The sequence below is a fragment of the Neolamprologus brichardi genome, chromosome 4 (assembly GCF_056152115.1).
Source record: "Neolamprologus brichardi isolate AB-2024 chromosome 4, ASM5615211v1, whole genome shotgun sequence".
NCBI lineage: Eukaryota > Metazoa > Chordata > Actinopteri > Cichliformes > Cichlidae > Neolamprologus > Neolamprologus brichardi.
This window is the reverse complement of record NC_142107.1, coordinates 1,920,182-1,945,376: the sequence shown is the minus strand read 5'-3', so window position 1 is coordinate 1,945,376 and position 25,195 is coordinate 1,920,182. Positions and strand designations below refer to the sequence as shown.

Genomic DNA, 25,195 nt, shown 5'->3' with positions numbered 1-25,195 from the left:
TAAATTATTGGATTTTGTGTAACATTAGTGCATTTCTCAGTGCGCATGCCCAGCGCAATCGTCGGTCCAGCACTGGGACAGTTTGATTGGTTGCTCGATTGCGATCGTGCCATTGGACGGAAGTGAGTGAGCATCTCTTAATCTGATTGGTGATTCATACTTCGAGGTTGTTGGCTGTATGATGGGCGTGGCTTTTACCCGATGAAGTGGAAAATGTGCAATAGGGGACATTTTGGTGTGTGAAGGAAAAAGGCGTCCGCAGTTTAAACACTTTACATTTTTCCAGGATTCAGTGACGCCACCGGGAGAGTAACTGTGTTTTCTGACGCTGTGTAACGGCCCGAAGCGTCGGTGCAAGATAAACATGCTTCAGACGAGGCGGACTCCCGATGCTACTCGCGGCTTTATTTCCCTTTAGCTTCAGCAGGAGTTGTAAGGTACCTTATGCAACGAGTGCAGCGCAAAAATAGCTTCTCTATGCCAAGATAAAGTATGGATGGGTGTAGCGCTATCCTTGCCTCGGATAACGACCCGTCCAGCTCGGAGGGGGAATACATGGTGGAGCAGGGACCCGAAGAGGAAGCGGCGGACAGGGAGCAGCAGCAGCAGCGGGGTAACGTGGACGGGATGGACGACATGGGCAACGGTGCTGTCGGGTTTGGGATGAGTGGGACAGGGGAGGGCAAAGTCGTGCTGGGTCGACTCGGACAGAGAGACGACAACGAACTGAGGTACCTGCACTTGCTGTGGGAGCCGGGGCGAGGAGAGTTCGGTGCGGGTGATGTGGCGAGCAAGCTGGGGAAGATAACGGGGAGCAGGGCCAGGCGGCACCACAGAGCCGTGCGGAACCTGGGTCCCATCGGTAAAGATGTTTATGGTAAGCAACGGTATGGTAAAAGAAATAGTGTGTGCGGAGTTGTAGTTATGTGTTTGAAAATGTCGCTGCACAAACTAAGTAGTGCTGTGCAAGACTACAAATGTTGGTATCGATCCGATACCAAGTGAATAACAGGTCGAGTGTTGCCGATACCGATGCTTTTAACCTATAAAGGTTATGTCATGAGATGAATCATCATCAATTTGCAAATTCTTTTGAAACGAACTAACCAGCACTAACTCATACTGCTAATGTCACATAAACTGAGAGCTGGTATGGTGTCTGTAAAAATGCATGTCAGTAAGTAATGCATGCTGAGAAGATGTGTCACAGTGAATAAGAACATAATTCTCAGTGTTGAAGTTCTTATTCCTGTGTTGTTAATTGATAAAATGCTCCTCTGTATAAGGTCTCTCATCTAATGCAGTGCAATTTGCTTCTTTCCATGAAATCCGGAAGAAATACTAACGTCCCTGTCATTGAATGTTTTCTTTTAACAGCTGCCAAAAGACTGAGGGAAGCAGCAAACAGCAATGATATTGACACAGGTATGAACAGTCTTTTTTATGTAGCAGATTAAAACAGGGTTGACAGACAGGCAAAAGCCAGAATATTACATTTAAAAATAAAGGCTGACATTAGAGCCAAAAACAGAACAGGGTAACATTAGAGATTACATGGAAAACACGGCATAGACATACATGAAAGGCAAATTGTCAACATAATTAATAATACTAACAAAAATGTGCTTTTTGTGAGCCTTGGGCTTTTAAATGTAATTTTTACTCTTGGAATAGCCAGTAAAACACTTAGACATGACCACATTGTAATTAACAGATAATGCACCAGCACAAATGCCACCAAAGACATTGACCACTTCAGTGTAGGTTACATCATAGCCTTCACAAAGTTTCACCCCACAAGTTAAAATCAGGCCTAAAGATCAACTCTACAAGGAGAAAGGTCAGGATTGAGGTGATGTGATTACTAAAACATCAGAAAGCCTAGCTACTGCTTTTTTAAGTAGTTGGAGGTGAGTGAGTGACTTTTCATTTACACCCAGAATAGGCCTGTGCGATATGACCAAAATCTCATATCCCGATATAAGAATTCTATCGTCCTGATAACGATATAAATCACAAAAATGTAACATTTTCTGTAAATTCTGTGAATCTCGGGCAGCTCGACTTGTGGGAAGTGTTTCCAGCTGCGAGTGTTTTAACAGATGCATTAAACTATAAATTTTTAGACATAAGTTGTAACGCCTGCCGTTTTCTTTGTGAGTATTTATTACACGGCGTGCTGCGGGGAAAAGCCTGTTCTAACGTTTGAGTCTAAGGTTTATTTTTTAGCACCTGGCGGCTCTTTTTTACTTCTCATCCATAAATAATCTGCTCTTTCACGTGATTCCGTTTATTTTGAAAAGTCTCAACAGGATCTTGAGCTTTATTGTGAAAGGTTTATGTGGAACATAAACAAGCGGACAGCGATGGTGTTACCGTCGTTGTTGCTAACCACAACGCATAAAAACAGGCGCTTGTCTGTCCATAGTGTGGTTATATTAAATATAAGAGAAAGAGAGAACTTTAAGAAATTATATAGCCACTACAGTGACCATCAAAATGATGAAAAAATATTGCCGTAAACAGTTTATTTTGCGACACCACAAAACAAACGATAGCGTAAAATGAAACGATAGATGTTTTTATATCGTTATCCGATATGTATCGTTATATCGAACAGCCCTAACCCAGAAGGAGAGAATGGGGTCTTGCTTAAACAAAAGAAAAGCATGGATGAATACAGTAAAACACCTTGCGAGCACTGTCTGGGAGGGATGACTTCAAGTTGTGTTTTCCTATTTCCTTTTTTTGAAATTCACATTTTCTTCCCCAGTCCGAAAGCTCCTGCAAGATGATATAGACCCCTGTGCAGCAGATGACAAAGGAAGGACAGCTCTTCATTTCTCTTCCTGCAATGGCAATGAGAGTATTGGTAGGTTGGAGGATTTTTTTGTTTCTGGCTGTCAGTGGCAGATTTTGTTTACTGCGCTTCATATAACTCTGACTGATGCTCATAAATGTCCTTACCTTTACCTGAATTTAATATCAGTTGATCATTGTTCTTTCCCAATGTCTGTTTTATGTTTATAGTGCAGTTGCTGCTGAGTCACGGTGCTGACCCCAACCAGCGAGACAGTCTGGGGAATACCCCCCTCCATCTGGGTAAGAGACCATGACCCAGAAAACTCAAAACTAAAACTGAAGTCAGATTTCTGCATTGGATCATGCATTTCTTTCACAATTCACCTTTTTCACCCCATGTTCCTACAGCGGCCTGTACCAACCATGTGCCTGTAATCACCACACTGCTAAGGGGAGGTAAGACTTTTGTACAGCGGCTAAATTCCCCATCTTTGTGAAACAATTACCAGAGCTATATTGCTTTAGATATTATAAGGAGAAGTATCGCCCTAAGGAAACGTGTAAGAATTCATGCATGTTTCTTTTTAAGCACTTAGAACAGTGGAAATGGGGGTGGAGTACTCCAGTTACAATGACATTTGTTTTTTACCAGTGTAGTTTGTCCAAAAACTTAACGCTCAAGTCTGGTAGATAATTAAAATCCAGTGCATATGCATCAGCCGATCAGAGATTTGTCTACCAGCTGCTAATAATTCACCACGGAGTGTTCTAATATGGTAATACACCAGACAACATGCAGTACAATGTGGTGTTAGTAGGGTTGTAGTGAGCCAGCTAGCTTTAAATTAGACATGATACTTGACTCTGGTGGTGGCTAATTTATGGTGTTAGCTAATAAATTAATAAAGTACACAAGCTAATATTAGCCTGAAGAAAGACAGCTTGAGGCAGGTTTTGAGCATGGACTGAGTATGTAAAAGATGGACATAGCGTCCAGATCTGAAAAACTATGCAAATATGGAAGTGTCCAGAACCTCTGACTCCTTTTAATGGAGGCCACAAGGAGGCAACACATCTGGTTTTATAGAAATCTATCAAATAATATTCCCACCTCCCTTGATCAGTACGCTCACTTTATTGTGTGATTGAGCCTCCATCAGCCTCTAAGCTTGCAGTATTCTTGTTTCCTGGCTTTACTGCCCCTCACTCTTCAGTTCTGGTTTCAGAACTGCAAGAAACCTTCGTAACAGGGTTTTGCTAAACAGTTGGTGATGTCACAGTGACTTTGTCCATCTTTTATATACAGTCTCTGGTTTTGATCTACAACACCAAATGAGGCTCTTGACTCAAATGCTCTGTGGATGTCTGTTGTTTTTCCCCAAATGATGCCATATTCCCATCTGGCCAGAAGGGCCTCACTAGAAAAAAACAAACCATGTAGCTCATACGTTGGACAGGAAACTCGTTAGCTTAATAATTGATTTCTTCATGGTTGCCATCTTTAATCTGAGTTAATAAATGAGGAAATGTGATGATAACTTAATTAGAATTTAAAGGCAATTGAAGGTAATGGGTAATTGAGAGGTTTGTTTGTCATTGTTTTTCTTAAGGAGCCCGCGTGGATGCCCTTGATCGAGCTGGCAGGACCCCACTGCATCTAGCACGCTCTAAGCTGAACATTTTGCAGGAGGGAGATTCACGCAGCTTAGAAACACTGAGAGGGGAAGTCACACAGGTAGAAAAAGGCTTTACTTTCTTAGAATAGTAGATGCAAACTGAGTTTGGAAACACGCAGTCTGACTCTGCCGCTCTTCCCCATTGATGGAGAATTTTTATGTTTTTTTTATCTGCCTGTCAGATTATTCAGATGCTGAGAGAATACCTGAATTTAATGGGCCAGAGTGAAGCTAAAGAGAGGCTGGAGCACATTTCGACACAGTTGGAGCACACGCGCACCAAAGAGCAGGTGAGACCTCATCACTCAGTCTTCAATTCTCCTATTCAGATGGACACATAATATTTGGACAATGCAACTAAACTTTAATATGTATTTCAGATTTGTGTTTTTTTTTCTCACCAGCTCTTACACAGTTCTGTGGTTTTCTTACAGGTGGATGAAGTGACTGACTTATTGGCCAGTTTTACATCACTCAGTCTACAGAAACAGAATTTGGGCGACAGGTAGAAGATAAAACACTGAAGAAGTGAAACTCAGCGCCTTTTTTGGGGGGGGAGCGCACAAGCTTCTGCTTTACTAGCTTCGACCTGGCCAGCACAAGCTGAACCACCACGCTGTGGTCATCTCTTAAACTGAACGTTAAGATAAATTGCCCTTTGAAACAGTTGTACTTTTTGTTATATATGTTTGTTTTGATAATTATTTGGTTGTTCTCAAACTGTAGGCTGTACCTCACTGGTGGGGTACAAAGCCACTGCATGTGGCTTCATATATATGTGTGTGTGTGTGTGTGTGTTTAAATGAGTGTTGTTTTGATGTTATGCTGACGTTTTTTATTTTTAAATTAATGAATGCCAAAAATTGTGCGTTTTGGTGATTGAACTTAAACAACGGTGAGAGTTTCGCAGTTTGTCCAGAGTGCCAGGGTGCTAACAGTGCTACACAACATTATTATCTTGGCTAAAATGATTAGATGCTAATCATATAAGAACCCCCCTCACCAGGACAAAACACACTGAGAACAGGAAGCTAGTGGAAGTGCTGCAGCGAGAGTGACAGCATTTGAGTCAACGTGCGATTTTGTTTGTGTGCTCATGCTAATTTCTTGCAGGTTACCAGTAAAGAGTATTTGAGACAAAATGATTTAACATTTATCACTGTTGTGATTTTTGGTTCTTATGGACAGCTTCTTTGCATCGTTGCCTTTTCCTCTTGTGTTGCAAGTCTGTGTGAACTGTACTGTAAGATTGACTTTGTTGTTAGAAACTGATGTAAATTCAATAAATTGTTATCTTTGGCTATATGTATAGTATTTTTTATCTGTGTCTTTATATGAGACGGCCTTTGTAGTTGTCATTTGTTTCAGAGATTTAATCAAAGGCTTGCTAATATGGCTACTATTACGCCGATTGGCTACGTTACCTAAGCCCCTCCCCCCGCACCGACGCGTATTGTCTCACCGATACTAAAGATGGCGACGGGACCCGCGTAAATTGGAGATCTCTTGGAGGTAGTAAAAATTATTTTTCCTCACCTCCCGGTGTTTGCAAACTACACATTCTTGCACTGCATAGGAGATGGAGACAGGTGCGGAGTTAAACGCATGCCCGCGGGTTTCTTTTGTCCACTTGAGCTGACCGCGGCCTAGCTTGTGGGAAAAGCCTCGGGCTTTCCTTAGCGCTGTTCGCCGGCTAGCTCAAGACACGCTCGGCATGACGGATTGGGAGCCTTTAAATGTTGGGAAGCGACAGGGTGAAAGTGGATAGAGAGGGGGTGTGTTTGTGTATCTTTACGAAAGTAGGCGGGAAATTTTGTAGCTGTAATTTTCTGTAACTCTTTTTATAGGAGTGGGGCCATATTATAAATGCAGTATAACACAAATAGCATTTTCCTGAAGTAACTGCTACTCATTGAGCACTTTTAGGTACATCCAAGCTGCTTCGAGGGCTGAGTGTAGGATTAACCGGGAATAGTTCAAGCAAGACTTAATCTGTTTGCAAGGAAATTATACCTGACTATTATTTTCACTTGTAACAGTTACTGCAACTGCTCTGACTCGCTTTCCCCCTGGTGTTGATATGTTATTTAATGTCTGGACTAGTGTTTTGATTTTTGCTCTTGGTGTTTTTACTTAACAGGTCGGTGTGTTGTCTGACATCTCATATCAAGTGTTGGCAAAGGAGAGACCATGGCTTTTGAGGAGATCAAGGGTAGAGAAGCCATTGGTAATGAAGTGTGACTTATTTACCTTTAGTACACCCAGAAACACAAACGAACTGTAACAAAACTGCATTTTAGTCTAATGGCTGCACTTCTGAACGAGATGCACATGTGACCAGAATAATTAGGAGGGGGGGGGGGGGGGGTTCTTGTGGAAGCCAGAAATATGACGTGGATTTTGTGCATTTTAGATGTGGGAATGGAGGGAGACAGGGGACTCGTGGCTGGTCGCAGCCAGAGGGAGAAGAGGAGGTCGTACAAAGATCTGTTGAGGGAAGAGGAAGAGATTGCTGCTGAAGTACGGAAGTCTTCCAAGAAAAGGCCAAAGGTAAGTTATTTCTCATCAGTAGCTCACCCTCAGTGTTCATGATGGAAGCTATTTATTATGGTTTTGATATTTTTCAAATCAGGATTCAGAACTTTTCATGCTGGGAGGAGAATCACACAAAAAGAAGAAAAAGCATAGCGATGACTACCATTACAGAGGTGAGTGGTTGTGTTTTAATTTAACACTGGGAAGATATATTGTCATGTTGTGTTCTTGTAATTGAGCTTGTATTTTTCTTCCTTTTTATTCTCTCAACAGACCATGATGGTTCAGGCCCTCCTCCCCACAAGAAGAAGCACAAGTCTTCGGACCGCTCCCCGCCCCTTTCTTCTCCCTCATCATCCCATCCCACAGATACGGCGATGGGCCTCCTGCAGGCTATCACCTCTCCCCTGGCCACAGGTTCAGACCCCAGCCCCCACTTGCATAAGAAGCCCTCCTACCCATCCTTCTCTTCGCACACTTCCAAGGACCGCAAACGTGAGAGCAGCGGCGGCGGAAGCACGGGGAGCCATTCTTCTTTCTCTCACTCCCGTCCCACCTCTTCGTCATCATCTTCCTCCAAGAAGCACTCCTCCAGCTCCTCTTCCTCCAAATCCTCTCTGTTCCACGGCGGCGTCCCCAAAGAAGAGCCCTTGACATTACGTGAGGCGGATGGGTTGAAGATGAAGCTCATCATGTCGCCAGAGAAAGAGGAGGTAGAGAGCTTCCCATGCACGCCGCACTCCTCCAAAGGAGGGGTGAAGAAAGAGAAGGATCGGGAGGGGGCACTACCTTCAAAGTCGCCCAAGAAGAAGCTGCAGCAGAATAGAGATCCGTTGCCTGTGGTGGGGAAAGAGGTGGAAGTGGAAGGTAGGATGAATCTGTACATTTGATCAAAAAATGTTCAAATTTGGATTAATCACTTACAAAAAAAAGTCTGACTTAAGACTTTTGCACAGTTCTGTATACACAGCACACTATCCATTTCCTCAGTTTTTATTTTTTCTTAAATTAATATTTGTTATTCTACTCTGGTATGAAGGACATTATGGAGGTGGCATGGGAGATGAAAGCTCTTCTTCTGGGGCAGAACTGGAGGCAGGCGAACTGGTTATAGACGATTCATATACGCACTTGTCAAAAAAGAAGAAGAAGAGCAAGAAAAGCAAAAAGAAAAAGGACAAAGAAAAAGACAGAGACAAGGAGAAAAGTGGGAAGGACAAGAAGCACAGTAAAGGATTTAGCGGTGAGTTCACTCAGAAGCATTTTTTTGGAAACACTTTGTCCTGCATTTTTGGTATTGGAATCAAACTCTGGAAACAGAGGCATCTCTATTGTTTATACGTGATCATAAAAACACAGTTTACACTTTTTGGGACTGTCTTTACTAGTTAGCCAGCTAGCCAGACTATTGTGGTTTCATGCCAACATTTAATAATTGGTTTCCTTATGGCTGACAAGAGGAAACCTGCTGCATCAGGGTTTCACTTGGAAAATTTAGCTTTAGTCAGCTTCAACTCTCCCCATGGTTTTTGTTAGTTGTTAAAAGTGTCAGCATAACCGTAACCATAACTGTTAACAACATAACACGTGCTGATTTACTATACTAATACACTTTTCTAATGTTAGGAACATTAGGAAATGCACTAACATTGATACGGTGATACTTAAATTTGTGTTTTACAGAGTAGTTATACCAAAGTCATGTGCTTTGGTATAACTACCCTGAGTCATGGTATTAATGTGGTGCAATCAGTCTTTCAGAAAACGCAGCTAAATGCAATACACTAAGTTAAGTCTGTAGTTACTTGAGATACAGTTAGCTTCAGTTTATGCTCCATTTAAAACAATAGCAACATACTGTCAGATGTCAAAATCAAATCCACTGTCATTGTGTTGGATAAAAAGACAGGAAAAAAAAGCAAACAGCTGCAGGGCGATAATGAGTTAACTTGGAAAGTATTTCAGTGCTCGACAGCGTGAGGAGGGCAAGTGGAGCCGGAGCTGTTCCTCTCTGGGTGACAGACACATTTCTAGGGCTAGCAAACTAAATGTTTTAGGTGTCTGATATCCTCTGTTTTCATTAAGCATTTTTAAAATCGGCTTCCTATATTCAGGTTCAGTGTTCACCTCAAGTTAGTGAGGCATAGGTTAGTGATTGCAAAATTACTAAAAATACAACTGAAGTCATTAAAAATCATGAAAGCAGAGTTCAGCATGAAACAAGGATCAGCGGTAACCACACAATGCAACTGTAATAGAATAAACAATGATAAAGACAAAACAAACTACACTGTGCATAGTGTTCAAAATGAAGATAAACATAAAAATGTGATCAACAAAAAAGAATAAACAACTGTGGTAAGAGTATATTGTTGTCATGTCAAGTACATTAAGATAAAAACTGGTGTGTGAAGTTGGCAAACAACATTATGACAAACAGTCTGAGCAGACTGATAAATGGGACCTGACCGGTTTGAATGTCACATGATGTGATTTGTCTTCTGATTAATGCTGTCAACACAGTGGCTTTTGATGACAAAGGGAAATGACATTTGAAGGTTTCTGCCAGGAAACTCTGCTTTCGAGGACACCGTCGAGTGTGGGATTTAGCTAGGTTTGAAGCAGAAGCATTTCATTATCCTTTAGTTCTCACCAAGAGCTTTCGCAAATGATATCAAGGAAGGAGGTGGCATTTAGAGGCTGAAGTCTTTAAAAGCTCTTTGTATTGTAAACACAGCTGTAACGTTGGCAGGGGGGGAAGCCAGTGATTCTTTTCCTGTTCACTGCTGCTACATTTTACAGCACGCTTAAGCTGAAATGAATTGATGTGACTGCTGAAGCTTTATAGCTTAAAATGATGTAGGTTAAACAGCAGCCACCACTTCTTTTTCTAGTAGTGATACCGGCCTGGAGGCACGTTTAACGGGTGGGGTTAGTCATGAGGGCCCTCTCTGAGTTAGTCACTTTGAAGCACTTTGAACTAATTGTGAGCTAAAAACCACTGGGAGGAGGGTGCTATAGGCTCCAGATTCTCAATAACAATATTTCTGATGATACAGAAAAATGCTACTTGTATTCAGCCGCATTTATAAGTTTAAGTAAATCCTCCTTTTCCAGTTAGCTGCTGCCATTAGTGGCAGTCAGCAGCTGCACAATATTGTTAGTGATTTAAAAAAAAATTCCACCTGGGATGTTGGATCTTGGGTTGAACTTTTTGTTTTTTTATCCAGCTGCTTAAAGCCCAGCGTTCCCACCGTCTAACCTAATCAGTAATTTCCTCTTCCTGTCATATGGAGTTAATTTGTTTGCTTTTAGACTGCACAACACCAACTGCTAGTATCTCCTCCTTCATAGTCTGGTTGTACTTGATCGTGTTTTTGTGGTTTCCACTTTTAGCAGGAACCGTTTTCTTGCATATTCTGCAAAGCGTTGTGCTTTGTTTGAGGCTGTTTCAGGTACTAAACCGTCATCAGAGACGAACACAGGATTGTGTCATTGTTTCCTTAGAGGAGAAGGCGAATTAATGCAGTTATTGGGCAGTTGAATTGATGAGTATTAATACTGACTCCATCCATAATAATGTTTCACAAAAGGGCCCATTTCTTTTCTGAAGCCAGTGTAGTTAACTCTACATCTGCCCATTTATCTTTGTATGACTGTCACCAGACTCATCAAAGAGCCACAGTCACTCCCATCCCACGGTCACTCACAGTGCTGTGGGCCCTATGTATGCCATGGGCACGCCTATCCCTCCACACCACCACCAAGGCAGCGACGGTACGACAGAGAAGAAGAAGAAGGAGGACAAAGATCGAGACAAGCACGAGAAGGATAAAGATAAGGTGAGATAGTATTTAGTTACATTTCTCGTTCTTTGTAAGTAAATGTTAATGATGTGCTTAATTGTTGTTGTTGTTTTTCTGTCATCAAGCCCAAGAAGAAAAACACAACAGCGTATCAGGTGTTCTGTAAGGAGTACAGGGTAAACATAAATGCAGAACAGCCGGGACTAGGTGAGAAAAACTTTGAAATACAATATAATTTGTGATGAAGCACTTTAAATCTAACGGTAAGAAAAAAACATATAAACTGAATGGGTTTGTATATAATCTGCAGTGTTTGGCGAACTGAGTAAAAAATTGGCAGAGGTTTGGAAGGCGATGCCTGAAAAGGACAAGCTGGTAAGTTTTTGTCTTTTGCTATAATCCAGTGTGGCTTACATGCCTTTAAGTGCTGGTGGTGTGCTTCATGTGTATGTTTTTCTGTAGGTTTGGAGGCAGAAAGCTCAGTATTTGCAGCACAAACAAAACAAAGCTGAAGCCACAACGGTCAAACACAAGACGTCCAGCGAGACCAAAAGCAAAGGTATATTTGACTGTGAGCGCGGTGGTTTTTTAGTCCACTCACTGTTGGATCTTTGCTGCCGTCTGTAAGTGCCGTTTTCTCTGTAAAGTTGCAGGGACATCGACAGGAGTGGTGTCTCCAACCAGAGCGCCTGGCACCATGTCCCTGTCCCCGGCTCGAGTCCCAGATGTCGATCCCATCGATGCAGCGGCTCACCTGCAGCTGCTGGGAGAGTCTCTGTCCCTAATTGGACATCGGCTCCAGGAAACAGAGGTGAGTTTTAAATGTGCACACCTATAAAAGCTTTTATCTAGAAATGAAAGCATAAATGCAAAGTTTTAAATTGAATTCGTTAATGTGCAATGAAACCAGTAAGCCATGTTTTCTCGCACTAGGGGATGGTGGCTGTATCCGGGAGTTTGTCTGTTCTTCTGGACTCTATCTTGTGCGCGCTGGGCCCACTGACCTGTCTCACAGCACAGATACCACAGTTAAATGGATGTCCTCGAAACGTCCTGGTATTGTACCATCAGCTTCATTCAATTCTTCACAGTACTGTCAAACGTTTCTGCTTGTTTTTGATAACCGTTCACTGTATAATATGTAGTTTTTATCGCAGCCTGCTAACAAAGCTCTTGTCTCCTCCTGTCAGTCAAATACATTGGACAACATCGCCTACATCATGCCTGGACTTTGAGGAAAAGATGACTGGAAATCTGGGGGAAACACTTGACCGAGGAGATTCTTTGGACTTTAATTTAAGCCTCGGCTTGGCATTTGAAAAATGTGGATATTTTTAGCATCGATGTGTTTTTAAAGTGTATTTTTTTAAGAACTTGTTTCTCTTAGATTTCTAATTGCTGTATTTTTAAATGGAACATTTCACTGAACATGTTAATCTTACAAGGCACGTCAGCTTGGTTTTACTGTTACTGTACAACTGTCTGTTTTGTGGATGGATGTAGTGGACTGAATGCGTGTGTGTTTGTGTATGCTTAGCTCTTCAGTGGCACGTTAATTGCGTGAGAGTTCAATACATGTCTACATATTGAACTTTTTTCTTTTTTACAGAAGTGTACAGAAACCTTTAAGTTCCCTGCTCATCACTGACATAATGTAATATATTTCACATCTGCTTAGTTGTTCTTTTATTCTGTATAAATGACTCATTTTATACATGTAATATTTTACTGTGTATATAACATGTGAAATCTTGATAGAATACACCTTTAGGTGTGACTTTGTTGTCGTGAAGAGCTGTTCCAACAATTCACCGCTGGCTTAAACTTGAACCATGTGGCAACATTAAAATGATCACTTCCCAGATTCAGCTAATATTTTTTAATGAATTCTGAGTGCCCATCCTCCCATGTTTATGTCAAATGTTGACCCTACCATTCAATTTTCACAGTAGAAATTGAGATTCGTCAGACCAGGTACCATCCACTATTCTCTGATTGTGGTGAACTGTAGCCTCAGTTTCTTTTTCATAACTGACAGGAGTGGCACCATGTGTGGTTTTCTGCTGCTGGAGCCCATCTGCTTCAAGGTTTGATGCGTTGTTTAGTTAGATCTTGTGCATACTGTGGCTGTAATTATTTCAATTACACTTAACAAAGTCACTGGATATTTTATTTTATTCAGACAACTCTGAATAAACCCTACAGATGTTTGTGTGGTAAAATCCCAGTATATCAGCAGTTTGAGACCAGGCCGTCTGGTACCAACATCCAGGCCACGTTCGAAGTCACTTTAATCACTTTTCTTCCATTCTGATGCTCAGTTTGAACTTCAGGAGGTCATATTGACCATGTCTGCATTTCTAAATGCACTGAGTATTGGCTGGTTAGATATTTGCATTAACAGCAGATGGATTGGTGCAGTTATAAATGGCTTATCTGTCTTATGAGTAAGAAGTCTATGCTCAAAAACCAACTGGTCATTTGATAAATAAAGTCATCCAGTTAAACTGAGTAAATTATTCCCCCCGGGTTAACAATTGTAAACTTCGGTGCCGACATCCATGCCCTGATGTGCGGATGGTGCCATCAACACTTCCCACAACAGATGGAGCTGTGTTCACCTCTGGCGGAGTGAACTTCAGTGTCAGAGGCAGGGCTGAGTCAGCCCGCAGGAATTCGGAAGTGTGTGTTTACGCCTTATTCAACGCTACATACGACAGCGAGCACGAACAGAAATGTCAGCATCTGCTACACAGTCAGGTAGGTTTGATAAATTGTCTCGCATGCGGCGTTTCGGGGGCAGAAACCATGAAATAAGAGAGGAAAGTTAGGGGCGCGGCTCCTCCACGGTCGGTTTACGGGAAGCAGCAGCTGCAAAGGGCGCAGCCAGCTGAGGTGAAACGCTTCAAAGCTCTATGTAGCAGACAAGCTTACGACACGCACACCCGGCAAACAGGGTGGGCCTTATCTCTGTAAACAACTCGCACGATAAAGAGCAGACAGCTTATACATGGCAGTCATTTTGGGCTATAAGTGAATTTAAAAACTCGGCCCCTTTAAAGTGAGCACACTTCAGTGTATGAAATAAGTGCAGCGTGTCATGAAAACGTTTTTTTCTCTCTCTTGTTGAGCAGAGGTGAGGCTGGTGGTGCTGGGCCGGAGTGGGGCAGGGAAGAAGACTGCAATATGCAAAATCCTCGGCCTGCAAGACTACCAGCAGGACACAGATGATGATGCTGTCCAGGAGTGCAGCAAACACAGAGGGGAAGTCGCGGGCAGACAGGTAACAATAACTGACGAGTATGGACTGTGGTCCTTTATAAGTTCACCTGCTTATTTCTGAAGTCTGCATGTTTCTTTTGTGCTTTTGAAAAATTATAGCCAGATGTTTACAAAATACAATACCTTAAAATATGAGTATAAATGTCAATAAAAAAAACTAAAACTTTATTATCTATTAATGTGTTAATTTCCCAAACAGTTAACATTAATATCGGAGTAGCCCAGGGTTCAATTTTGGGTCCTCTGTTGTTTTATGTTTTTTTTTTTTTTGTTTGTTTTTTTTGGTTAACTTTTTTTTATAATGGTGGTTATTGAAACTCAGTGTCTCATTACACGAGAGGCCTGTTTCAGACAAAATTATTACAATTTAGTTTAAATATGATTTAGTTTTAAGTTTATTCTATAAAGTAATAATTGACCTACATTTAGTCAACCTACTGTAACCTGCCAGATGTATGTTCATAATATGATTATACAACAATCAGGCATAACATTATCACCACCTGCTTAATACTGTGTTGGTCCCCCTTTTGCTGCCAAAATGAGCCCTGACCCATTGAGGCACAGACTCCACTAGACCCCTGAAGGCGTGCTGAGGTATCTAGCATCAAAATGTGAAGGGGGGAGGGCTCTATTGATTGTTCTTCTTTGTCCAGCACATCTCACGGATGCTCGATTGGATTGAGATCTGGGGATTTTGAAGCCAAGTCAGCACCTCAAACTCATTGTGCTCCTGAAACCATTCCTGAACCATTTTTGGTTGGTGGTAGGGTCCATTATCCGGCTGAAAGAGGCCACAGCCATAAGTTAATACTGTTTCCATGAAAGGGTGTTCATGTACAAGAAAATGTGGTTTATCAGACTAGGCTACCTTCCTCCATTGCTCCATGGTCCAGTTCTGGTGCTCATGTGTGAAGCTTTTGGTGGTGGGCTGGAGTCAGCATGGACACCCTGACTGGTCTGCAGCTATACAGCTCCATACACAACAGACTGTGATGCTGTGTGTTCTGACACCTTTCTATCAGAACCAGCATTAACCTTTTCAGCAGTTTGAGCTGCAGTAGCTTGTCTGTCTGTCTCGGACCACACAGGCCAGCCTTTGCTCCTCAGGTGCATCCATGAGCCTGTCACTGGTTCATCACTGTACCTTCCTTGGACCATTTCAGACTGGGAACACCCTGCAAGAGCTGCAGTGTTGGACATGCTCAGATGCAGTCATTTAGCAATCACAGTTTGGTCCATGTCAAACTTGCTAAAATCCTTACATTTGCCCGCTTTCCTTGTTCTAACACATCAACTCTGAGGACAAAATGTTCACTTGCATCCTTATATATCCCACCCACTAAAAACTGCCACGATCAAGGGATAGTCAGCGTTACTCACTTCACCTGACAGTGGTTAAAATGTTATGCCTGATTGGTTTACAGCTACATGCTAAAATCAAGGAGCAGGTTGCTGAAGAACTGTCAGCTACAGTGGTGAAGACGACAAACTGACCATCAAATTCATGTTTCTCTTGATGTTTGCCATAAACCTGCCATTGACTGCAGATGAAAATTAGCCTGTGTGGCATATTTACATGAAGGATTTAAGGGTTTGTGTTAATATATATAAATTGTCCCTTTGAAATAAACATATATGTTTAAAAACATATATACATGATAAATATTAAGGATCCATTTCTGGTTGTTTTGGCGACACCTGTGGTTACAATGGTTAATAACAGAAACATGTTTGTGTGAAAGAAAATGTAACTCCTAATAAATTCTCTCTCACGTGCAGCTGCTTATCGTGCAGATGGTAGATGCAGTCTGAATTTTGTCCAGTGGCATTTCCTGTAAACACCATCTTGCATGTCGACATCACTGAATCCTCTCAGCTGAAATGCAAGCTGATGTACTCAGACGCAACAATGAGCACAAATGCATTTAAAAGCCAGTTTGCAGTATTCATTTGAGTTTCTTACCTCACAGGAAAAAAGAAATGTGTGCTTAACCAACCAGGCACATTTAAATGATTAAGAAAACCCACAAAATTAAGCATGACTGGGTTTCAAAATTTTGCAAAAAAAAATAAGCAACTGTAAAACTCTCGGGGCGTATCTGCTCAAGGCTTTGGTTTACAGCGCTCGCACCAGCCAAAAGAAACTGAGCCAACAGACCTGGGTTTGTTTTAACGCGTTAGTTGTAAAACCATAGCCTTGTTATATATACTTTATGGTGTGAAATCTCGATGCACACTGATACTAAATATATTCATCACTTTGCAGCTGTTGCTCTCGTGTGGTCAACTATATATATATAAAAACAAACAAATGTGGTTAATAGGCTCAGTAATTCTACCATTAGCTTTCACACCAAAGCAAAAACAAACACCTGAATCTGCTGGGTGGTCAATGCAGTTAAATTTGTTTTACAGCCTCCAAGGAAGGCAAAGTGGACGATACTACTGTGAAATGCTTGCCTAGTGTAATTCTAATATAAGCAAACAAGGCAAGCTACATTTATTAGTGTGAAGGAACTGCTAACAATGGACAAGGACAGGAGGATGAAGGGGAGGGAGATTAAGATGTTATATACATAGGCTGTAAATAAAAGATGGATGTAGCCACTGTGGTTGTGACCCACATTTTTTAATCTTCATTTTTTAACATTAGGGTTTGGCTTCCACCAATGTTTTTTTTTTTCCGAGTCAGAAGTGACCGTATTAGGTCAAGATTGTGAATTTCTGTATCATAAGCTAATGCTAACTAGCTTGCATGCCAACCTGCGTCTGTAAACTGTATGAACAAACGCCTTGTAATAAACTAATAAAATACTCAAATTTTACTAACCAAACCTGGAGTGCACACTTCTCGAACGGGCTGTGCCACACAGAAATCTTTGTTATTTGTCAGAGAAGCTATTAAAAACAGGCCAAGGGGCCACAAACAAGAACTCAACTGACTAGCCTTAAAAAATTCAAATAGGTGGATTATACAAACATACAATTGTTATAAGGATGTAAATAAATGATTGAGACCAAAACTGTTTTAGCTGTAAATGTGTTATTTTCATTTCTGAGTCGAGTATTTTAACAGCAGAGGGTCGACTCGCTTTTGGAGCCAGCCTCAAGTAGTAATTCGAATTAGTTGTGTTTGAGCCCTGAGATTTGTTCCTTGGTTCCATAACTTTCAATGGTAACAGATTGATCCATAAATATGTGTTAAACTGGCTTCTGCAATTCAAATTCTGACATCCAAGAACGATTTACAGGTCAAAGCTAGCTAGCAAACTGCAGGTTGTAGTAACTTTCAGTGGATCAGCAGAACCACTGATGCTAACGTGTAGTGGATTCTGTAAGGCTGTAATATTAGGGCTTGCTATAGAGTTCATGTATTATTAAGACAAGAGTAAGTCCTGAGCACACTTATAAATAAAGATGCAAAGGTATCTCAACAGTGCAGTCCAATATAGTTCAGTCTTTTCATATTTTTTCAGTGCTTTTGTTTCCAACATGAAAAATGTGTTCAGTAAATCTCTGAATTTACTGACTTTAATCCTTATAAAAGTGTAAATATCCATGAAATTTGTGAAGAAATTTTGGAATTGCCATGCACAAATAGACTGAACTTCATTCACGTAGTGAGTTCAGTTTAAGAATACCAAAATAAAAAAGAAACTTTGTAAATAACAGATATTTATTTACACAGGTACATTGTAATCAATTGTAATTGCGTTTTCTTTATGCTTCTGTCACGTCTCTGCAGGTGGTGATAATCTCTAGTCCAGCCTGGTACGGTTCAGGTTGCAACTCAGAGGAAAGAAGAAATTACATTTCCTCCTTCATTGCCTCATCCAGCCCTGGGCCACACGCCTTTCTGCTCTGTGTCCCAGCAAACCAGCCGGCTGATGAAGAGGCCAAGGCACTGGATGTCCTGAAGAAGCTCTTTGGTTCCTCTGCTGTAAGCAGAAATACCATCATACTCTTCACCCACACAGATGTGCTGGATGAGGACGAGCAGCTGGAAGAATACCTCGTCACATGGCGAAAGGACCTAATGGAGCTGGTGGAGAGATGCGGAGAGCGCTACCACACCCTGGAAGCCCGCAGTGGAGAACAAGATGGAAGGACCGCGGTGGAGGAGCTGCTGGAGAAAGTCGAGCAGGCAGTTATGAAGAGTGGGGGTTTACACTTTAGCTGCCCTCTGTACCAGGAGGCTGAGGAAAGGGTGAGAGAGAGGCAGGCAGAGATAGTGAGACAGAGAAGAGAGGAGCTGAATGACCAGGTGTCTCCCACAGACTCCCAACTGGAGAATGAGGAAGAATTGGAAGAGGTCCGGGAAGAAGCAGAGAGGAGCATAGGTGACCTGAATGTGGATGTAGATAGCATTTTCCCCTCTTCTGATGTTTCACCTTCCACCTCTGCTCCGTCTTTCCTCGGGGGCTTGTGGGAAAAGCTGACAGGGTGGATTAGGTGGCTGTCCTCTCTGGTGAGAAGGGAGTCGCTGCTGGGGTCACTGGTCGGCCTGTTCGTGGGAGGGACGTATGGAGGTATGGTTGGTGCCACTGTGGGGTCTGTGGCTACTGAAGTGGGGCGAAGAAAAACAGAGAAAACTAAATGAGAAGCAATCTCATCTTTAAGTTGCACCTTAAAGTCACTCTACAGTGTTCCACAAACCAATACTGGGCTGTGGGCTTACCCACTAACACAAAATAGCATGTTTCCCTGATTACAAATAATGCTTTATAGATCACTTTTAACCCGTAAATAAGGACAATTTAGGGTTTGCTGGATTTGAAAAATCTTTTGGCTGGTATGTTCTCACATGTAACTGCCGCTGTCTTTTTTGCTAGCTTAGTATTCAATATTGTCGGCATGACTCAGATCTTTACCTCTTTCTGTACTTCAAGTACATGAAGACGCCATCTCGTCTGTAAACAAACCGCTGAGTGGTAGCGAAAACGTGTCTTCCATGCAAACTGTGGGAGACTGCAGCAGTTTGCTGTAACCAAAGTAATCAGAGGTTTCCAGTGGAGCACTGGACACACTTTATTTCAACTAGTGATAGCACGCAACCTTCTGCAACCACTTGCCAATTGATCAGGGAATGCACATTTTTTCCTAAAGACCGTTAGTTATCAGCTGGTTGTGGAGGCCTCTGTGACTGGGACCTAACAGAGCATCCGAGATGTCCTGATGAATGCAGCTTTCTAACCAAGCTTGCTAGCAGAGTTATTTTTTTCACGTTGGCAAATAGTTGGTTCTTGACACAGTGAAAAGACACATAATAAAATTTATTTGGGGGCTGGCTGGTTCTGTCCAACTTGCCTTTCCTTTTAGCTCTATTTTTGATCTCCATCAGCTTCTGAGGAAAATGTCAAACTTTTAAGCTGCTGTGTTCACAAGCTAGTTTCTGACTTTGCTGTGTTTGTTTGTGTTCCCCCCCCCCCCCCCCCCTTTCCCCTCCCTTCCTCTGTCAATGAAAAAAGTCAGCGAAAACGTAAAAATCAACAAGCTTAAAGAAGTTGACACAGAGTGCAGAGCTAGCGCTACACTAGCTCGTCAAACTAACTGCATCTAAACCCATTACTGTGAAAATTTTGAATATCCTTTTAACTTTCCTATAAAAAGGATATCATACAACAGCCAAATCGATTATTCATAACCTTGCAAGCAGCTCGTCCTTATGAGTGGACTATTACTGATCTCTAAAGAAATTATTTATCATTAAGTAACAACTCCTGAACCTGTTTTATGCTTTTTAGAGAGGGCACAGGGAAGGCTTGAAACACTTTTGTTAGGAGGCAATACCAAGAAGAATCCACAAGGTGGTGACATTGACCTTTATATAGAAGTTTGAAGTTTTCTGAGGTGAACTGAAAGATAATCATTTACTGCCTACCAAGCAAATAAAAGCTGCTGTTTTAAGTACACTCCAGTGTGATTTTTTTAATCTGAAGTGACTGTTCTTCACAGGGATGATTAAGCTGTGGTTACTTGTAGTATGTATGTGTTCTCTCGAGATGCTTTTCCACAATGGCTTCTACCATACTGCAGATTAAAATGAATGGATATAGATAGCTGTGGTGCGAGGAACTAAAGCCCAGGGTTCACGCTGGAGCAGATGAGTCTCTCAGACTCTCTCAGCAGCACACAATGGCAGGTTGTGGCTTTGACACGGCAGTAATTGACACTCTTGCTTAAACCGTCCGTCATGGCCCGTCCTTACATCTGTCGTGTTCGCTGTTGCCTCTTGGTCTCTCTAAGCTGCCGGCGGCTCTGCCTCAGGAGCAGCTAGGCGTTTCCGAATGTGGGTGGTCCGGCCAGGGTGGGAGGGAGAGAGCAAGGCAGGGAGAAAAAGGGAGAGAGAGAGAGAATTAGCCCGGCTCTCATGTTTCCCAAAAAGAGAAGAGAGGGAGGGAAGGACAGGAGAAAGAGAGAGTGAGTGAGAAGCAGTGAGAGAGAGAGCAAGAGTCAAAGGGAGAGAACAAGCTCTGGGACTACATCTGTCTTCCAGATGTGGCCTCCTCTTGTCTGAAACGGGGAGGAAAAAAAGGTTTTAAAAGTACAGGAAAATTAGTGCTAAACAGTTTTTTATTGTTAGGGATTACACATACAGTACAGACTACAGCATACAGCACCAACTTCAGAACCCACTCACCAGGATATGCTTCTTTCCCCCCTGCTTTATGAAACTGCACGCTAGACTCCTTCAAGTTAATGTATATGAAAGAACACCTGTCCAAATATTATTCAGTCTTAGTGGATACACACCACGGATAAGGCAGAGAGCGCGGAGACGGAGTTGGAAGTCTGGAGAAAAATTAATGAGAATTTTTTGGGAGTGTAATTATTATTATTATTTTTCTTTTTTTTTTCCAGAAGGATGTGGCGTACATAAGTATGTCAGTTCAGTAGCACTAATCAAGACCAGTTCCATAGCTTGTGACGGCGGCCAGTATTAACTCTGGAGGATGAGACCTCACTGGGACAGAGAGGGGAGCTGATTTGTGCCTGTATGAAAAAGCAAAAAGCCCCCAAAAAACAAGCAAAACATGTGAGGGGAATCAGCAGCGAGCCGTCATTAACTCACAGGCGGTAACTTCTCTGCTCCTCTCCCTCACGGCAAAAATGTTGCTGCGAGGGCCCTGCGGTCCCCCGTCGGATCCAGTCTGGTGGTGGTAATGGTGGTGGTGGTGGTGGGGGAGGGCAGTCCGCTGTGAAGACACGGACGCCCGCAATATTTTTTTGTTATCATCGCGCCCCATGGCCTGGAAAAAGACAGCAAACCAAAGGAAAATAAACAAGATGACACACTCTTTCCCCTCACAGCACAAGGCCGTCCTTCTTCTTCTTCTTCTTTTTTTTACAGGAACAGCGCACGACCATTATGGCAAGTGGTTAAACATGTTTAAAATTTTATTTAGTTTTTTTCATTTACAAATAAATATGACTGTTTGCCAGATTGTAACTGGAAGAATTTGTGGGTAAATCAAACATTCTAAATATATTTGACAAAAAAGCAAAAATAATTTAAGGTAATTTAGCTCTAATAGCTGGAAAGAAATAAAGTAGTACAGCAAAAATTATAATAATATAACGTTCGGATAAAATAATCACACGAGCTCACAGAGGCTGTAAATCAGCTGAGTGCTTTTTAACCCACCAATCTTTTTCCTTTTCCTTTTTTTTTTAAACAGTGTGACCTCAGGAACTATCTTTCTATCTGAGGGCTGTTTTTGTGTGCCGGCATGCAGGGCTGAGGCAGCGAGCGGTGTCCGACTGCCGGCTCGCTCTCCTCCTTCTCTCTGGGTGTGCTCGCTGTGAGCCCTCTCATCTTTTTCCCATTAGTGCTGTTTTCATGTTCCTTCCTAGCGTGAGCATGTGTGGCTGCGATTGTTTACCAAGCAGTGCTCGCCCCGTCCGACTGTGCGTCTGTGTCTGTGTGTGTCCAGCGGGGAGTATTCGACAGCGGGTCCAGACTATGATAGGAAATAATCATTAAACAAAGAAGAAGAAGTTATGTGATGCTTCATTTAATTATTTCTACATTTTAAAATGTAATTACTGCAGTGTTAGAAATTTATTTTAAAGTGTTTAAATATGAAATGTAAAATTTTAAACAGTGGGTCCAGACTTTTTATTTTTCTTATGTTAGCTTTAAAATTCACCAGATGTGTTTTTTGACTGATTTCTAACATTTTACATATTTTCCAAATGCTTCTTTTTAAAAAATCATTTAGTCACATTTGTATTTAAACCATTTAAGCAGTGATTTATTACTTTTTACAAACTCTTACAAACTTAGTATTTTGTAGGTAGCTACAGTGAGCCGTCTGACACTATACTCATCAGCTATGTAATCTATTATCAAAGTCTTCCCACTCGGCCCTGCCTGTGGGTACATTTATGGGGAGCTATTTTTGAGTATTACCTAAATTAATTCAAATTTAAACGGTCAGAGCAGACTTAAAACATTTCATGTGATCATTCAGCTGTCAAAAGTGCCTAAAGTGGTTGATCATTGTCTCTCAAAAATAAGGTTTAAAAAGGATTTCTCAAAGTTTTTTAAACTCTCTGAGTACCATGTCTCTCTGCTATTACAGACTGCTCTACTAACTGCAGTACATGAATATAGGCATTACAAAAAATCTCAAATATGGCTTATAAACATTTTTTTAAACTAGTTGAAATTTTATATCCATTAGCTACGGGATCATTTTTGAAATTTTGAAATGCATGAATTAAGGCTGTGCACTTAAATATTAGAGAACCTTAATGAATGTCAATTAGTAACACTTTATACTAAAAAAAACTGCTTTGAAAACCAAAAAAGAAGAAATTAAAATGGCAGAAATAACATGGAAGACAAAGATGAGCTATTAAAAAGAGCATGGATGTCCTTTCTCCTAAATTTGAAACACTGCTGAAAATAGAAAAGACAGATGAAGTGGAAACTCAGAAATAGAGGCAGTGCAGCTGACACGAAGCAGCTCCCATCCATGATCTGACCATAAAGGGCCTCCAGCGCACAGAACAAGGTGTCAGGACAGACAGGAAGAAGAAGCAGAAGAAGAAGGAAAGGAAAAAAAACTACAACAAGAAAGAAGCCCCCCAGATGACATGAATACAAAATCACACACAGCTGCTGAGGTTAGGGCTCTGATGGACACACACACACGCATGAATGCACGCCGAAGCTTCTGCACGTGTACGAGCAGCTGACTCGAGCGGGAGGACAGCTCGGCGAATCGGCCGGAACGAGAGCCACCCCTCGTCCCCTCCGGCCTGACCCGAGCCTCTTTGCCCACACCCCCCTCCAGATGTGACAGAGGAAGATGTCCTGTGCGGACAGCGACTGGAGACGGGAGAAAGAGGAAAAGGGCTGAGACTCGGATGTGCGGTCTGGTTCAGGTTTGTACGCCCCGCCGGCATCCGTCTGTTAAAAGAGAACTTCCCAATATGGTCGCCACATTTGAGTCATTTATTTTCACTCGTACAACCTTAACATACGTTCCGACACTTGGATGCCAAAAAGGCACTGGGGCTTAACTAATACCCCGTGGCAACATGTCAGAATCGGATGACGATAAATGAGTTCCAGTTTGACTCAGTTCGCTTGCCAAGGGACAGATAAACAGCTAGTAGGAGGGTAAGGTCACGGGCTCGTGTGTCTTACAGGCGTGCGGATAAGCCTACTGTTGGGACGCTTCAAAGGGAATCTATGGCATGACGGGAATGGTGCAAAAAGGATGACAATCAGAATGAGAAAAGGGGTGAAGTGAGCTATTAAAGCGCACTGCAGGAGGCCACGTTTGCAGGAGGATGAGCTTTAGGGAGCGAAACATCGCGGGATGAAAGAAGCAGAAAAGCCTGAGCTCTGTTGGTGTGACAGCTCTGAGGAGTTAGCGGTCTCACGCTGCACTTCCTGCAGCAGATGGGCTTTGAGGATTGCAGGAGGGGTTGGAGGGGGGCTTCAGTCAGAGAAGAAGACAACTCACTACGCGGAGCTGCGGTGCGGGTGTTAGATGGCCCCTGAGCGTCACCATAATTGATGGATAGTGTGGTCCACATTAAGTGACATGCGCCGTTGGCTGTAAGTGGGTGCGATGATTGGGGGCCTTTTTGAAGCTGGGGCCGCGGGCTGTGTTTGAACCGTCAACAGAGACCCCTATTCTTTGTAAAGGACACCAGCCTGTGGTTTGGTCGCAGCCTCGGCACAGGCCATGCACACTCACACACACACACACACATTATCCTTCAGTAGTATTATTGGGTTCTGGGGGAGGTGACTGTATTATTCCTGCTGCAACACTGACTTAATTCAAGGCAGATCTGACCCCGGCTCGTTCTCCTCCACTTCTGCTCTATTGGATCAAGTCTTAATCCTGCCTCCACCACATGAATGGGAGACGCAAAGAGGAGCTGCACTCGCTCCTGCCACGTACATCAAATGTCACTCAGGTCCATATGCTGTCATGCAGCTTATGATGGGTATCGGCGTGTCATATGAAAGCTAGAGGAGCTTAATGGAGGCCTAGAAAGACCAGAGCTGGAGACAGATACTCTGGGAGATTGGAGCCACAGCTCGCATTGATACAATGCGTCGTCCAAACCTGGATTTGATCTTCTGTGGCCTCGGTTGGGTTTTTTTGTTGGGTTTTTTGTTGGGTTTTTTTGCAGATGCATACAAGCCTGACACATCCTCCGCCAGGAAAAAGCCAGGGGAGCTGGCCCGTGATAACACTTCAGAGTCGAGGCGCACAAAACAATCTCTAAATAGGAGCGTCTCAGGAGGCACTTTACAGTAAGCTATGACTAACAAACCCAAAGCACCTCAAAACAACGCTGGGAAAGATCCAGCTTCCGTCGAGGCAACACGAGCTCCCGCTTCTCAGCCAAACACATAATAACTCCTGCTCAAGGGCCCGTTTATTGTCATATCTTTTCAAAGTGACGCCAAACCCAAAACACACTCCACTCACACACGGCCTTGAGCTAACAAGGGATGTAGGCGAGGCTTTTTAGGGCTTTTCCAGCGACTGAGCTCACCAGACAGCCGATTGCGGGGGTCGACGGGTTTTTTTGGTGCGTGTAGCGGTCCAGCTCTCA

At 42.5% G+C, this 25,195-nt stretch overlaps 3 protein-coding genes and 1 long non-coding RNA gene across 4 annotated transcripts; 3 read left to right on the top strand and 1 right to left on the bottom strand.

Moving 5' to 3' along the window:
- The first annotated feature begins 188 nt into the window (after positions 1–188).
- On the top strand, positions 189–5,773 carry ankrd54 (ankyrin repeat domain 54). The gene is made up of 8 exons (XM_006805095.3): positions 189–877; positions 1,378–1,425; positions 2,774–2,872; positions 3,031–3,102; positions 3,211–3,258; positions 4,413–4,537; positions 4,661–4,768; positions 4,913–5,773. Exons 1-8 carry the CDS (start codon positions 493–495, stop codon positions 4,985–4,987), a joined length of 960 nt encoding a protein of 319 aa, XP_006805158.2. The 5' UTR covers positions 189–492; the 3' UTR covers positions 4,988–5,773.
- Positions 5,774–5,901: 128 nt separating this feature from the next.
- On the top strand, positions 5,902–12,683 carry hmgxb4a (HMG box domain containing 4a). Its single transcript, XM_006805094.3, has 13 exons — positions 5,902–5,990; positions 6,619–6,705; positions 6,892–7,028; positions 7,111–7,186; positions 7,287–7,880; positions 8,053–8,256; positions 10,680–10,855; positions 10,945–11,026; positions 11,130–11,194; positions 11,282–11,378; positions 11,467–11,630; positions 11,753–11,875; positions 12,010–12,683. Exons 2-13 carry the CDS (start codon positions 6,669–6,671, stop codon positions 12,052–12,054), a joined length of 1,800 nt encoding a protein of 599 aa, XP_006805157.2. The 5' UTR covers positions 5,902–5,990; positions 6,619–6,668; the 3' UTR covers positions 12,055–12,683.
- A 766-nt stretch (positions 12,684–13,449) lies between these two features.
- On the top strand, positions 13,450–20,014 carry si:dkeyp-69e1.8 (GTPase IMAP family member 7). Its single transcript, XM_006805093.3, has 3 exons — positions 13,450–13,579; positions 13,954–14,102; positions 17,850–20,014. Exons 1-3 carry the CDS (start codon positions 13,555–13,557, stop codon positions 18,702–18,704), a joined length of 1,029 nt encoding a protein of 342 aa, XP_006805156.1. The 5' UTR covers positions 13,450–13,554; the 3' UTR covers positions 18,705–20,014.
- LOC148102880 (uncharacterized) lies at positions 19,528–21,407 on the bottom strand. The gene is made up of 2 exons (XR_015718972.1): positions 21,177–21,407; positions 19,528–20,377 (listed from the first exon to the last, which is right to left on the bottom strand). It is a non-coding gene; the product is annotated as an uncharacterized LOC148102880 (long non-coding RNA).
- Positions 21,408–25,195: the final 3,788 nt, after the last annotated feature.